Source organism: Ruditapes philippinarum, unplaced genomic scaffold (assembly GCF_026571515.1).
Source record: "Ruditapes philippinarum isolate M1 unplaced genomic scaffold, ASM2657151v2 ctg856_1_1_1_1, whole genome shotgun sequence".
Classification (NCBI taxonomy): domain Eukaryota; kingdom Metazoa; phylum Mollusca; class Bivalvia; order Venerida; family Veneridae; genus Ruditapes; species Ruditapes philippinarum.
Genome location: NW_026862309.1, coordinates 144,880 through 159,631, shown reverse-complemented (window position 1 = coordinate 159,631; position 14,752 = coordinate 144,880). Strand labels below are relative to the sequence as shown.

At 32.9% G+C, this 14,752-nt stretch overlaps 2 protein-coding genes across 3 annotated transcripts in view; one reads left to right on the top strand and one right to left on the bottom strand.

Annotated features, from left to right (window-relative positions):
- LOC132718609 (galactose mutarotase-like) overlaps positions 1-441 on the top strand; it is a 48,383-nt gene extending 47,942 nt beyond the window's left edge. The window contains exon 8 of the mRNA XM_060702326.1: positions 166-441. Coding sequence (XP_060558309.1) covers positions 166-246 — 81 coding nt within the window. The 3' untranslated portion in view covers positions 247-441. The remainder of the gene's footprint in view (positions 1-165) is intronic.
- LOC132718611 (ADP-ribosyl cyclase/cyclic ADP-ribose hydrolase-like) overlaps positions 1-14,752 on the bottom strand; it is a 53,293-nt gene that overhangs the window by 28,306 nt on the left and 10,235 nt on the right. The window contains exons 2-7 of one of the 2 annotated variants that reach the window (XM_060702328.1): positions 12,773-12,902; positions 10,995-11,082; positions 10,447-10,669; positions 8,986-9,078; positions 7,411-7,497; positions 530-746 (exon numbers count right to left, since the gene is read on the bottom strand). In XM_060702328.1, coding sequence (XP_060558311.1) covers positions 599-746; positions 7,411-7,497; positions 8,986-9,078; positions 10,447-10,669; positions 10,995-11,082; positions 12,773-12,902 — 769 coding nt within the window. In that variant the 3' untranslated portion in view covers positions 530-598. Of the gene's footprint in view, positions 1-529; positions 747-7,410; positions 7,498-8,985; positions 9,079-10,446; positions 10,670-10,994; positions 11,083-12,772; positions 12,903-14,752 lie in introns of those variants that run through there. The other variant, XM_060702327.1, reaches the window with a different exon arrangement.

The following is a 14,752-nucleotide window of genomic DNA, read 5'->3' as shown; positions in this document are numbered from 1 at the left end:
TTTTGAATTAATTTTGGAGAATACATTCACTCTTTCCAACAGAAAGATCGTGTCAAAGAATGTTTTAAATATATAGTATTATATAGTTAACTCTGTGGATTTTTTCAAGTTGAATTGATTTAATCTGTTTGCTGTTGGTAAACAATACGTTCCTTTTTATTTCAGCCAAGTTTTCCGAGTAGCATATTGCGTCCTGGTGAGACATACCACACAACTTCATGGTATAAATTTGGAGTGACCAACTGACATTTTTGTACATATCATATATAAGATCAAATGATAATGTATTTTTACATAATATATAAAAATGACAATATCAAATATATTTTTTCTTAGTAAGTCAATATACTAAAGCCTAAACTTGCACGATATTTAGACATTTTCACTCATAATTAAGAAAAAATGAAGTATCACGGAGAGCTTGTATTAAATCATTAGAAAAGCTAACATTTCTTGTATATGTTCATATGGGTAATCAATCTGATTAAAACCAGCTCCTTAATCAGGTAAGAAATAAGTAGATCTGAACTTTAGTCTGACTGTATGGGTGATATACTATTATTTTATCTTATTTCATTATGTATTTCACTTTGCACGGCTAGTATATAAATATAACACTCGATATAAACACAGACACAAGAGTTGTTGATAAAACAGAGGCTGTAAAAGATGACGAACTTGTTGTATCAAGAATCTTGCAAACATCAGCCGTCGGGTAATCAAAGCAGAATGTTTCCACCAAATCTCTGAAGAAAAAACAAAACATGTATCGACAAGCGTTTAGTAAAAAGTTTGAGAATAACGTATTCACGCAACTTAATAGTGTAGACAAACCACGCAAATTTGCCGTATCGTAGGTTGTGGAAAGAGAATCGTCTGTTGACATAACAAAATCAAGCACTGAATGTACTGATGGGGAGGCTATGACAGAATGTTTTAGACTTATAGTTTCTTTTCTTTTTGCTTAAAATGTGCTGTTTTTCAATTATTTACCAAAATAAGAAGATATGCAACAATTGCGCTTCATTTATCCTTACTGTTGTGCTTTTCAACCATTTCAATATTATGGTTTTAATATGGGTTGAACTATTCAAATTTTTGTTAATATTCCAGAACAATTTCATTGGAGGTCTTACATTCGAACTGTTAATCCATGCCAAAATTTTGAAAAAACCTAAAACTGTCAATAATAAAATGAACATACCAAAGCCAAGTATGACGACTGTTTAATTATAAAGATAAACAATAACATTTTACAAACTGACCCGGTTTTCCTTATCAAAAATTCTATAGGAACTGTGTCATCAAAAATTATTTAATGTCATTTTAATATCAATTGAAATGATAATAACAAAACTGCCAAGTTTTATGAACAGTTTTATGACATAAAAATTAAAATATTTTACATTGTACCATAATTTTGAGAAATTTAAATACTGTCTTTGTGCATGAGTATTAAAAAACTTCATGCTTCAGCGGAAAACAGAAAGTTGTCCTTTTCCCGAAGCCAAATCTCGGAATAAAATCACGTTTCAAAAATTAAATTCCCATTTCATTACAATCGCTTGACTTTTTTTTTGACCCGGCTTCGGAAATAATATTAAAGCTTAAATATTCTTGAAAAAAATTTACATATCCGGCAAAAGCTAATTCAAAATTGAATCAAACCTAAAGGAAAATTGATCCAGGAAGTTATATTCTTTTTTTTTAAATCGCCAAACACTAACCAAACTTTAATGGTAGGTTAATGATTAGATTCTACCATGGTATTTTTTAAACCCACTAGTTGAAAATATTACTTGCGGAAAAATCTGTTTGTTAACAGGGTGTGGTGGGTTATTACGTAGGGTTTTTTTCCCTGTCGACCATTTCCCGCAAATTAGATGAGAACATTGAAGCGTCAGTGCTATGAATGGTGTTATAAATAGCGTGTTTTGGAAAGATTTTGTTGAAACTTCTCCAAATCCCTCCAGAGGCGTGCACGTCGCGGAGAAGGGCTCACGGCAGGTCAAGGTCAAGTCATCTCAAGTACCAGAGGTGATTGGTTGACCTGTCCCCGTGACTCACTCTGGAGGTTTGGCGCTAATGAATGCCGTTTTTGGGGGAGGCTATGCCCGACCCCTAATGTTTAATAACCGTCCGTCAAATCTTACTGCCGCGGTAATCAGGTCAAAAAATAGTACCTTGATTTTTTCTAAGCTGACTCATCAACTCATCACAGACATTTACAATATGAAAATATTTTCAATTCTTTAATTTTCATATCTGCAATTTGTAAAGATAATAATTCTCGATTTTTGTTTTTGTTATTTTTTCAAAAGTCACTACTCCGTGACGTCATACTGCCGCGGTAATCAGGTTTAGGGCATACGTACGTTGGTAATAAATAGTTCTGGTATGAAAACCCTTCTATATAATAACTTTATCAATATTTTTTAAACAAAAAGCATAAATGAAAATTCTTAGATAAATGCTTTTTAATTAGGTGGCAAATATTCTTTTATTATTTTTGATAACAAGTTTCCCAATTACTACGCAGCGACCAACTGTTTATTTTTTTTTTGACAGGTCATTAACTAGAACGTTGCAACACCCGTAGTCTCAATATCATGCATGTTCTTTTGTTGTTATAAACCATTAATAGTCCTTAATATTTTTTAAAGACAAATAATGGTCAACTGTCGCTTACATCAGAGACATGGATCATGCTTGCGTGATAACTAAGGAAAACTAACTTATTAGTACACCTTAAGGAGGCTGTACGCGAAAACGCTCATTAACCGCTATATCATATAGCTGTTAGTAAATATTTTGCATACATTTAGAACTAAAAATTCACTAATGGTAATGAACATATAGTTTGAAAACATTATATTCTTAAACCCATGTTATCGCCGAAAAAAAACTATTTAACTACAAAATCCGTAAGGACCCTCCCACAAAATTTCACCACAAGATTACATTTATAATATTAGCAAAATAAAAAAAAGCAATACTTATATTTTCATCTTACATAATTCATTAATCAAACTTTTTAACATAAAAATATCTTTTTAAAAATATGTCTGCCAATTGACAGATCCCTACTCTGATCTTTTATTTGTAAAGGAATAAATTTAAAAATGTGCTCTTTTGTTTAGGAATATTTTGTAGTGAAAGTCTTAATATATCCACTAATCTCATTATTAGAATTAGACAGGTCAGGGATTTATACAACCAGTAGTTTAGTTATCTACGCTTATTTTAATCCCAATAGAAACATTCAAATATTTGGGGTAAAAAACATGACCAAAGTACCTAGTAGTCGTTTACCCGGTGGTGATCCCATTAAACTGATTATAGATTCGATTAGAAAACACAAATAGAAACATGTGTTTCGGTACAACAAAAATCGGAAGTAAAGTGAACAGTTAAATGACAGAATATGTGGTCAAATATGTTTTAACGAGGAAATAATTATTTCAGAGAAAGACGCAAAGATCAGTCTTCAATCAAATGATTGACCCCAGAAAAGTTTATTCAATTCTAGGGCAACGAATCATAATTTGATAGTCCATGTGTAATAAAATTTTCAATACAGATTATGAGATACATAAGAATATTAAAGAATAAGAAGCTTTAAAAAACAAAACAAAAAAAACGCATATATATACGAATGACTTACAGTCGAGCATCGGAAATTCATCAACATATCTTACGAAAAATTTAAATTGAAAACGATATTTTGCGCGCGCTGAAGTGATTTATGTTTATTTGAATAAATCAAATAAAAAGAAGTTATATGTTTGTGTTCTAAAAATAATTGCGGCATAAGACGAATTTCGTTTTCATTTTACAACACTCGAAAAATTACTACAGAAAATATGTTGTTGTTTTTTTTTGTTTTGTTTTCAACAAGAGTGTGTGTGTGTTAAGTTTCATTTATTCTCGGCACCGGAATAAACCATATGTCCGAATTATAGCATCGGGGACGTCTTTTTCAAAAGCAGAATCTTCCTGGTAAGCCCATTCTTCGTTCGTTAGTGGTAAAAGAGACGACAGTACTGTCCAATGCATCAACTTTCCTGACTGACGACAACAAAAACGGCATTTATTAGCGCCAAACCTCCAGAGTAAGTTACGACAGGTCAAACCAATCACCTCTGGTACTTGAGATGACTTGACCTTGACCTGCCGTGTGCCTTCTCCGCGACGTGCATACCTCTGGAGGGATTTGGGAGAAGTTTCAACAAAAAAAACCTCCAAAACACGCCTTTTTATAACACCATTCATAGCACTGACGCTTCGATGTTCTCATCTATTTGCGGGAAATGGTCGACAAGGAAAACCTACGTTATAACCGCACACCCTGTTAACAACAGATTTACCGCAGTATATATTTCAAGCTAGTGAGGTTTAAAATCTATCGATTTAACTACCATAAGTTGGTTGAGTGTTGGCGGTAAAAAGAAGAAGATATAACTTCCTGATCAATTTTCAACTTAGGTTGATTCAATTTTGAATAAGCTTTTGCAGATATGTATTTTTCAAGAAATATTTAGCTTTAATATTAATCCAAAGCCGTCAAAGTCAGCGACGAGTAAATGAAATGAAAATAATTTCCTGAAACGTGATTTTATTCGAGATTTGCTTCGGGAGAAAAAGACAACTTTCTGTCCGTAGAGCATGAATATTAATACTCATCACAAGACAGTGTCTTATTGATCTCAATTATGGAAACATGTATGATGTAAATATGTATAATTTTATGTTCAATTTTAAATGTTGCTTAAAACTTGCAGTTGTTATTATCATTCAATGATATTTAAATAACATAAAGTATTTATGATGAAAACAGTCCTAGAATATTTTTGATAAGGAACCGTCAGTTGTAAAATGGTATGATGATCTTAATAATGGAAACCGTCGTCATACCTGCTGGTGTGTCATTTATAAATGGTTTTTAGGTTTTTCAAAAATTTGCATGATTAACAATCGGAATGTAGACCTCAATGAAATGTTCTGGAATATTAACAAAATGAATAGTCAACCATATTAACCATATATATGAATGGCTGAGCGATAAATGGCGCAATGTGCATATCTTCTTATTTAACAGCACATTTTAAGCAAAAAGAAAAGAAACTATAAGCCTGAAACATTCTGTCATAGCCTCCCCATCAGTACATTCAGTGCTTTGATTGTTGTCGTCAGTCAGGAAGTTGATGCCTTGACAGTATTGTCGTCTCCTTTACAACCAACGAGCGAAGAATGGGCTACCAGGAAGATTCTGCTTGAAAAAGACGTCCCCGATGCTATAATCTCGGACATATGGTTATTCCGGTATAAATAAACTTAAAACACACACACTTTGTTGAAAACAAAACAAAAAAACAACAACACATTTTCTGTAGTAATTTTTCGAGTGTTGTAAAATGAATACGAAATTCCTCTTATGCCGCCGATTATTTTTAGAACACAAACATATAAGTTCTTTTTATTTGATTTATTCAAATAAACATTAATCACTTCAGCGCGCGCAAATATCGTTTTCAAATTAAAGTTTCGTAAGATATGTTGATGAATTCCCGATGCTCGACTGTACGTCATTCGTGTATATATATGCGGTTTTTTGTTTGTTTTTTTTTGTTTGTTTTTTTGTTTTTTTTTGTTTTCTAAAGCTTTTTATTCTTTAATATGTTTTATGTATCTCATAATCTGTTTTGAAAATTTGAATTTTTATTACACATGGACTATCAAATTATGATGCGTTGCCCTAGAATTGAATAAACTTTCTAATTACACAATACGGGGTCATTCATTTGATTGAAGACTGATCTTTGCGTCTTTCTCTGAAATAATTATTTCCTTGTTAAAACATATTCGACCACATATTTCTGTCATTTAACTGTTCACTTTACTTCCGATTTTTGTTGTACCGAAACACATGTTTCTATTTGTGTTTTCTAATCAATTCGAATCAATAATCAGTTTAATAGGATTACCACCGCGTAAACGACTACTATAGGTACTTTGGTCATTTTTTTTACCCCAAATATTTGAATGTTTCTATTGGGATTAAAATGAGCGTAGTTAACTAAACAACTGGTTGTATAAATCCCTGACCTGTCTAATTCTAATTATGAGATTAGTGGATATATTAAGACTTTCACTACAAAATATTCCTAAACAAAAGAGCACTTGTTTAAATTTATTCCTATACAAATAAAAGATCAGAGTAGGGATCTGTCAATTGGCAGACATATTTTTAAAAGATACTTTTATGTTAAAAGTTTGATTAATGAATTATGTAAGATGAAAATATAAGTATTGCTTTTTTTTATTTTGCTAATGTAAAATGTAATATTGTGCTGAAATTTTGTCGGAGGGTCCTTACGGGTTTTGTAGTTAAATAGTTTTTTTCCCGGCGATAATGGTTCAAGAATATAATGTTTTCAAACTATATGTTCATCACCATCAGTGAATTTTTAGTTAAATGTATGCAAAATATTTACTAACAGCTATATGATATAGCGGTTTATGAGCGTTTTCCGCGTACAGCCTCCTAGGGTGTACTAATAAGTTAGTTTTCCTTAGTTATCACGCAAGCATGATCCATGTCTCTGATGTACGCGACAGTTTACCATTATTTGTCTTTAAAAAAATATTAAGGACTATTAATGGTTTATAACAACAAAAGAACATGCATGATATTGAGACTACGGTGTTGCAACGTTCTAGTTAATGACCCGTCATTGGAAAATTGTTATCAAAAATAATAAAGAATATTTGCCACCTAATTAAAGCATTTACTTATAAATTTTCATTTATGCTTTTTGTTAAAAAAATATTGATAAAGTTATTATGTAGAAGGGTTTTCATACCAGAACTATTTATGACCATCGTACGTATGACTAAACCTGATTACCGCCGCAGTATGACGTCACGGAGTAGTGATTTTGAAAAAAAAAACAAAAACAAAAATCAAGAATTTTTCAGAGAATTATTATCTTTGCAAATTGCAGATATGAAGTTAAAGAATGAAAATATTTTCATATTGTAAATGTCTGTGATGAACGATGAGTCAGCTTAAAAAAATCAAGGTTCTATTCTATTTTTTGACCTGATTACCGCGGCAGTAAGATTTGACGATGGGGAGGCATAGCCTCCCCAAAAAGGTGATGTAGCAAAATGGGTTAGTGAAATGCAACTCGTGTAATCAAGGCATTATGTTTAGAAGACAATATTTGCTATATTTTATTCTAAAATAGTCTGAAAGATGAAAAGTAGGCTAAGACGAGAAGCCCCATCGTCCGTCTTCTAACATCATTGTGTAGTACTCGCGATCACTGTTGCATGCTGCATAATAAGAGAGATGGGCACATGACAGTGTAATATTTTAAAATGACATTAATGTATATGCCAACTTACCTTCTATTTTCGATACAATCATATTTTATTCGTTTTGCTTTCATTTTACTTGATATGATATCAAGGGTTGGATCACCACATTTCGTTCTGAAAGAAGAATAATTGGATGTACAGCTGTGTGACTATCAAATATTATTTTCAGGACCTTTCGTCACATCATGTTCCTTATTTATGAAATCAAATTTAATAGCTGTACGGCCAAACCAGATATCAGTTAGGCCTGTTTCTATGTGTTGTTAGTTAATTATTTTCTGATTTTGTTTGTTTGTTTGTTTGTTTGTTTGGTTGGTTGGTTGGTTGGTTGGTTGAATAAAAATCTGGAAACAAAGTGAGCCCTCGGGAGCATAAACACAACAAAATTACATGGAAATTGCAGACTCGGTTTGATTGAGTCAGTAAATGAGGAATAATGAATAAGTGCAACATTGCAGCAACACTTCAAATGTCGACATTCCAACTTCACTGGCGGATTAAGACCTAAGAAGACCTTGCATTTTTTCAGGCACAAGCGAGCACCTAAGCTATCTGTATAACTCCCCCACATGCAATAATCTATAGGATCGGGCGTTTGTTTGGTAATGATATAACCGTCATTACAGTAAAATATCTACTTTCTACCGGGCAATTATTGAAACATTCCGCGTGCGCATGAATATCAATTATATGATCGCTAGGCAATTATATGATTACTAGGCCGTAACTTGCATTTTTTCATGCACACCAAATAGTTTTCGACTAAATTTGTTTTCAATTTACAATATGTAAAAGATATTTGAAATAACATTGAAAGAATTAAAAGATTGTAAATTACTTTTCAAACTCGACTTATTTAAAGATTTTTTTTTTTTTTGAAATTTGTAAAACATCTGAAATTGTAGTCAAAACGTTGCACAATCAACAAGTGTTTGAGATATTGTTGAAATCCAGCTTAGTCGGTTAAATTGCATTTGTAAAGATTTTTGTTATGCACTTTTCTGATAAAGATTAAAGGTACATTATGCCTCAGAAATCCATATTTTTTAATTCTTTAGAAATATAAGCGATGTGTTGAAATTGTTTTATTAATATATTTAATGTGTCGTGAAGATAGCAAAATGTAAATAAAGTAGTATTTTGGCTTCCATATAAAATCCTTATTCACTATATTTTTACCAATTGCCACAGAGCATCAGGTAGTTCATCTATATTGCAAATGTGTATTTTTTTAGAAACTGTAACAAGATACCAAAAATAGAATTGATAGCATTTCTGAGAATAATGAACCTTTAACAGAACAGAACACTAAAGATAATGGATGAAGAAACAAAATAAAAACATATCCAATATATATTTCGATCAGGTTGAAGAATACCGTCTCTATTAAAATGCGTGTTATTGATATAAACTATTGTACCTTTTGAAGAAATTTTCGAGTTAAATCCATGAAAAATTAACATTTATTGAATTTCATACAAGCATCTTATCATTCTGTTATGTACAGTGGCCATTTTTTTATTCCCTTCTATTTTTTTTTTTTAAATGAGCCAATACTATAACTCGTGTTGATAACAGTTGTCTAAAAAAGTTCATACGTACTGGCCATGAATAGGATGTTCGTTTAAAAGCAAAACTGTAGCTTTTGTAACAACGATTTCTCTCAAGCTGGGTAATTCGTACATAGCATTGTACCTGCAAATATGCAACATTTCATTTCTATTAAGTAAAGTCTTTGTTTTTATAATACCAACATAATATCATTTAGAAGTATATGCTTATATGAATTTAATGGTTTATTGTATTTTCTGATCGCAAGATCAGTAAATACATAGCTAACATCCACGGTCTAACACAAATTTTCCTAACAGATCTAACAACGCAAAGTAGTTCTCACTCAGAACTGCTTAAAAACCAGCAATTTAAAATAAAGAATAATTTTTAATGTATGCATTTAACGAATTACAGTGCATTAAAAGTTTAGAGTAGTCAATAGAAATATGAGGTTACAATCACAAATTTCGCGGATGAATATCTTTTTTACCCAATAAAAAATGTTCGGCTATTTCCGTAAAGCTTAATCAATGAAAATGCTATTTTTAGCTATGTCGATTACCGAATACTCCAGAGCGTAGTACACATAAATCTGACTGTCGAGTAGTGGAATATATACATGTCGTACTGTTTTGGCGAGAAGATTTTCGCTAAATTATTTTCATCAGTGTTAAACAACAGGTTTATAGTGAAGAAAATACCTCGAAATTAGTAAGGATTACAAACACGGAATGGAAATTCTCAATTTAGAATTACAATGTATTTGTTATTTTTCAAGCTACATATGTATTACTTCACCGTGGTGCAGAGGTAGCGCGCTCGTTTAGGGTGTGAGAGGCCCAAGGTTCAAGTCGAGGCAACTTTTTTTTTGAAGTGTCTTTTTTGAGGAAGTAGCCACGATATGCAAGGATAAAGTATGGCTGTCATAAAAAATGAAAATGATTTTTTGATGCAGCTCTAGTCATGCAAATATCCATATGTATCAATCTCAAACTGTTGGTTTGGTTTATACAGAATTTATTTTAGTTCGATTGTGTAGGAAGCTATAAGCTTATAGACACACTTTCGAATCCGTTCCTGGAACCAACCAGTACTGAGCAATGAGTGTAAAGTTTCTTGCTCAAGGAAACAAAGACTTGCCCCTGACAGGGTTTGAACCCATGCGGCTAGCGATCATTAGATTACTAGTCCGACACGTTAACCACTCGGCCATGCCGCCACTAATTTCCGTAAAGCTTAATCAATGAAAATGCTATTTTTAGCTATGTCGATTACCGAATACTCCAGAGCGTAGTACACATAAATCTGACTGTCGAGTAGTGGAATATATACATGTCTGGACTGTTATAGACGCAGTCGCTGCGTAAGATTAATTATAGTATATAAAAATAAACTTATATAGGAAAATACATACAGATAGTATGATTTAGATTGCAAAGATCAGAAAATACCACAGAGGTTGCAGCCCTTTGATATAATTATGCGATCGAAACATTTCATATTACATACGTGTTATTAGAAAATATAGGATCCGACGTTGCATTTAGCAAGATGAAAATTTCTCCACTCGCTCGGCTGCCATAGTTTATGGAAGCAGCAATCCAAAATGCCCTCTGCGCTCCCTGTGGACAGTCGGGCGTAGCTTCCCACCCAGGACAAAGTGTGCCCGGGGGAGACATACCTGTTGTATCACTCTCATTGCTGCACCACTGTGGTCCATTGGCAATATAACCTGAAAATGATTTGTTAATGAACATAATATGGAACAGAATATGTTTTACATCTTGGTGGGTACATTTTTGTTATTTTGACCTTTTCTTCGTTTTTATAACAAACATAATATTGTATGTTTTTTTGTAGATTTGTTAACATGCAACTGGTATTGATTGTCATTGTGTTGTTATCACGATAAATTATGCATTAATGTAGAAAAGAGAAGCAAATGTCTTGAGACAATTTTCCATCCAAGTGTCCTCCTCCTACCTCGTCTTTCCGCGCAACGAATGAGAAAAGGTAAGAACACATTTTTATTATTGTGTATTGAATTAAACATTTACCAGGCAATGTGTCATAGAGGGCGTAGAATCTCCTTCCGCGGTTACTGTATCGAATTACAAAAGGATACACATTTTCCCAAAACAGTGACTGCAATAAAGAAACATCGTTATTGTGCCAGCAAATAAAATTTCTAGTTTCAATACGAGACTTAAAAGATATACAAATATGAAATGATAAGATAATATAAAAAGGAATCCCCCGAGATGAAAATTGCAGACTGGATTGCGTAATTGTGTCTGTTTATGAAATAAAACCAAGAACATTTCTCACGACCCCTATCTAAAAACAGTATTTAATTTTCAACACATTAAATTATTGGAAACAATCAGAAAGTATCGCCTATGCTTAACACATGCAAATCCTAATCAGATTTGTAATGTTTATCAATTTTTATCGGTTTCAAGGCTAAATTTTAGCAAATGCATGCACACTTATAAAAAGTATTTTCAGTACTCCGATTTCAAATGTGTACACATTTACTTCCTGGACTAAAACTTGATATTGCATAATATATTGTATATATAAACATACTCATTGTCTTATTTTTGTAGTGTTTAAACAATCAAATATTAGGTGTATTGCATATAAGAGCATATTTCTTTAAACAGGTATTTTTGCACGTGCAAAGACAGCTTTTTTCCACAATACATATATGTACATCATGTTTAAAATGTGTTCTCTAGCGTAAAGACGTTATATGAAGGGAACAAAATTCTTTGTATATCACAAAAGGATATGAGATATGGGTCGCAATTAGGGTGTTATGTCGTTTTCGAGATTCCGCGCGTGCATTAATTCTTTGTAATTAAAGCTTACTTTGTTAAATATACGGGATTAAGTGGTTTTGCTAGCAGTAACATTGACAACTTTTCCTCCAAGGAGCAAGAATGGCGTCTAGCGGCAAGTTTGTGACAGAACGTCGCCAAACCGGTAGTACTATCAAGTGTTCTTTAGGTGACCCCGCCAAAATTCCGTATCAAATGTTTAGTATTCTCTATCTAGCCTCGTTTTAATTTTCCGAGTTCAAAAGATCCATATCAATTTCAAATGTTGACTTAGTGTTGTCTTAAAGTTAATGTGTTTCTTTTTTCTTAAGAATTGATCGTGTGAAATAAAATGTTTATTTTTCATTAATGAAAACCATACTGATTCTATTATCTAGACTCGTACACGTTTGTAAAACATATGAGCCGCGTCACGACAAAACAAACATAATGGGTTTGCGACCAGCATGGATCCAGACCAGCCTGCGCATCCGCGCAGTCTGATCATGATCCATGCTGTTCGCTATCAGTTTCTCTACTTGTTATAGGGTTTGTAAGCGAACAGCATGGATCCTGATCAGACTGCGCGGATGCGCAGGCTGGTCTGGATCCATGCTGGTCGCAAACCCATTATGTTGGTTTTGTCGTGACGCGGCTCATATATTAGACGTGAACCTAATAATATGTACCGGGGTATAATTATGTTCAGCGCACGTTGCATGTACATGTATTATTAACACAGCAAAAGTATTTTGTTTGTCAGTGAAACATGCATAAAATGGGGATGTTTCAAGAACAATGACCTTTATATAGGTTCTGTTAAACTTGTACATGTTCCCAAGATAAAAAGAACTTTTTATATATACTTCATCATGCTCAATTAAATTCCATACTCTCACCGGTTTTTACAGAGATATAGATTATCTATGTCTCTGGTTTTTATCACTCAGGAAATTTGGCAAGACAAACACTATACTTATTCATGATTGCTAAATTATATTAGTTCCACATACCTTATCCTTTGGAATACTGTGGTCAGTCAGAGTGAAATATCTATCTAGTCTGTGGTAATCTACGTTACATCGTGGCTGAAATTTAAACGCTTCCGAAAACGCTTCCCAGATTTCGGTGCAATTTCGAAATCTGCAAAAATGCAACATGTTAACCGATGATTGGTGATTAATAATGGAGCATGATTAATACCACCCTCGGTAACTCAGACATATTCGTTACGTCGTGTACACTTCATTAAGAATGATGAATGTATAGTTTCCATGGTTTCCGACGATGCATTAAGTCTTATTCGTATACTAGTACAATATATACAACATATACCACACAGTAAAAATTAAAAAAAGATTATGACCATTCTTTACAGAACTACAAATTATACCTATATGAATCAAAGCGCTGAAAGCACTGCTGGGGGCGCATTATGTTGATTGTATAGTGGTCTATTGTTACAAGCAGATGCCATTCCTACTTTCAAAGAAGAAAACACATTTTTACTCGATTATTCGATAAGAATAAGTAGAATTATCCTAGTCATCTGAACGTCGGCGTCTATCACCTCAATTTTTCCCGAAGTCCATTGACATATGGCATTAAAACTTTGCACACTTGATCCAGATCAGGCACTCCTATGTTAAAGATTGCCTATGGCTTCAAGATATTTTCGAATTCCATAGACATCTGGCTTTGAAATAAATTGAAATTTTATACATTTCTTTGCGAGCATACTAGCTAGGATTCTCTCCAATGCTTATATCTGTAGAATGGGTTTAAAAAAAAAAAATTTGGTCCTTTTGTGAACTTGAATATTTTAAATAACCAAGATTCTTCTATTGTCAAGCACTAAGCATATAGTTGAGTGTGCTGTCCTACCAACAGCTATTGTTTGCATACCTTGTAAAATATAACTCCTTCAAACTTTTGTTCAGTTATTATTATACTAACACAAGAACTGTCTGAGGACAGTAAGGCTCGACTATTCGAAAAAAGTTGTCACAAGGGTGTTTATATTATACTAACACAAGAACTGTCCAAGGACAGTAAGGCTCGACTATTCGAAAAAAGTTGTCACAAGGGTGTTAATTGAGTATAAAAATGCTTACCTATGAATACATAAAACTGACCGAAAATGTACAAAGGCTTGGATTAAGATGTTTTATCAAGTAAATCACTGCTTTATTATCATGAATGCATAAAATTGTCCCAAAAAAGGCACAAACGCTTCAGTAGTTATGGAGATAACATGCTTACAAGCAAAACTTTACCATTAATTTCTAAGTTGAAAAAGGGGAGAAAAATCAGCCTAAATGCTAGATAAAATAATGGATCTTGGTCAGTAACCTACATGTACAATTATGACCCTAAATGCATGTGAAGTTTTAATATTGTAGGCAGAGTTATTCAACTTGTCAATCTGATGTACATTGTTACTATAAATAACTATTGTAAGTTTCAATTGAATATCTCGAGCAATAATCGAGATATTTGACTTTATAATAAACTTTAACCAACGCAGACGCGGACGCTTGGTTACTACAATAGCTCTCATATTTTTCAAATAATCGAGCTAAAAACCACGAAGTCATGGTTTAGACCATATAGTTATTCCATATGTAAATATATATGTATATATCATGGAAAACATTTCAAGATAATACAATGGATTGTAGTGTATAACACGAAAATCAGTGTACGTTAACTGTATTTATTCCAATAATCATACAAACATCTGTAAATAACTGGAACAACATATTTCTTAAATACAAGAGCGATCAGTAATCACATGTGTCGCCTCATGATGGACAATTTCATGTTGGGTCAAATTTTGTGACAGACGGACAGTGCACAACTAGTCTTGGTACTGATCATTCCTGTAAAGTTTGGATAAAATTGCACCAGTAGTTAATGAGGAGTAGTCCGGACAAGGTTTAGTGTATCTGGCAACACACAGAAAAAAACACCTTTTTATCAAAGGGCCATAA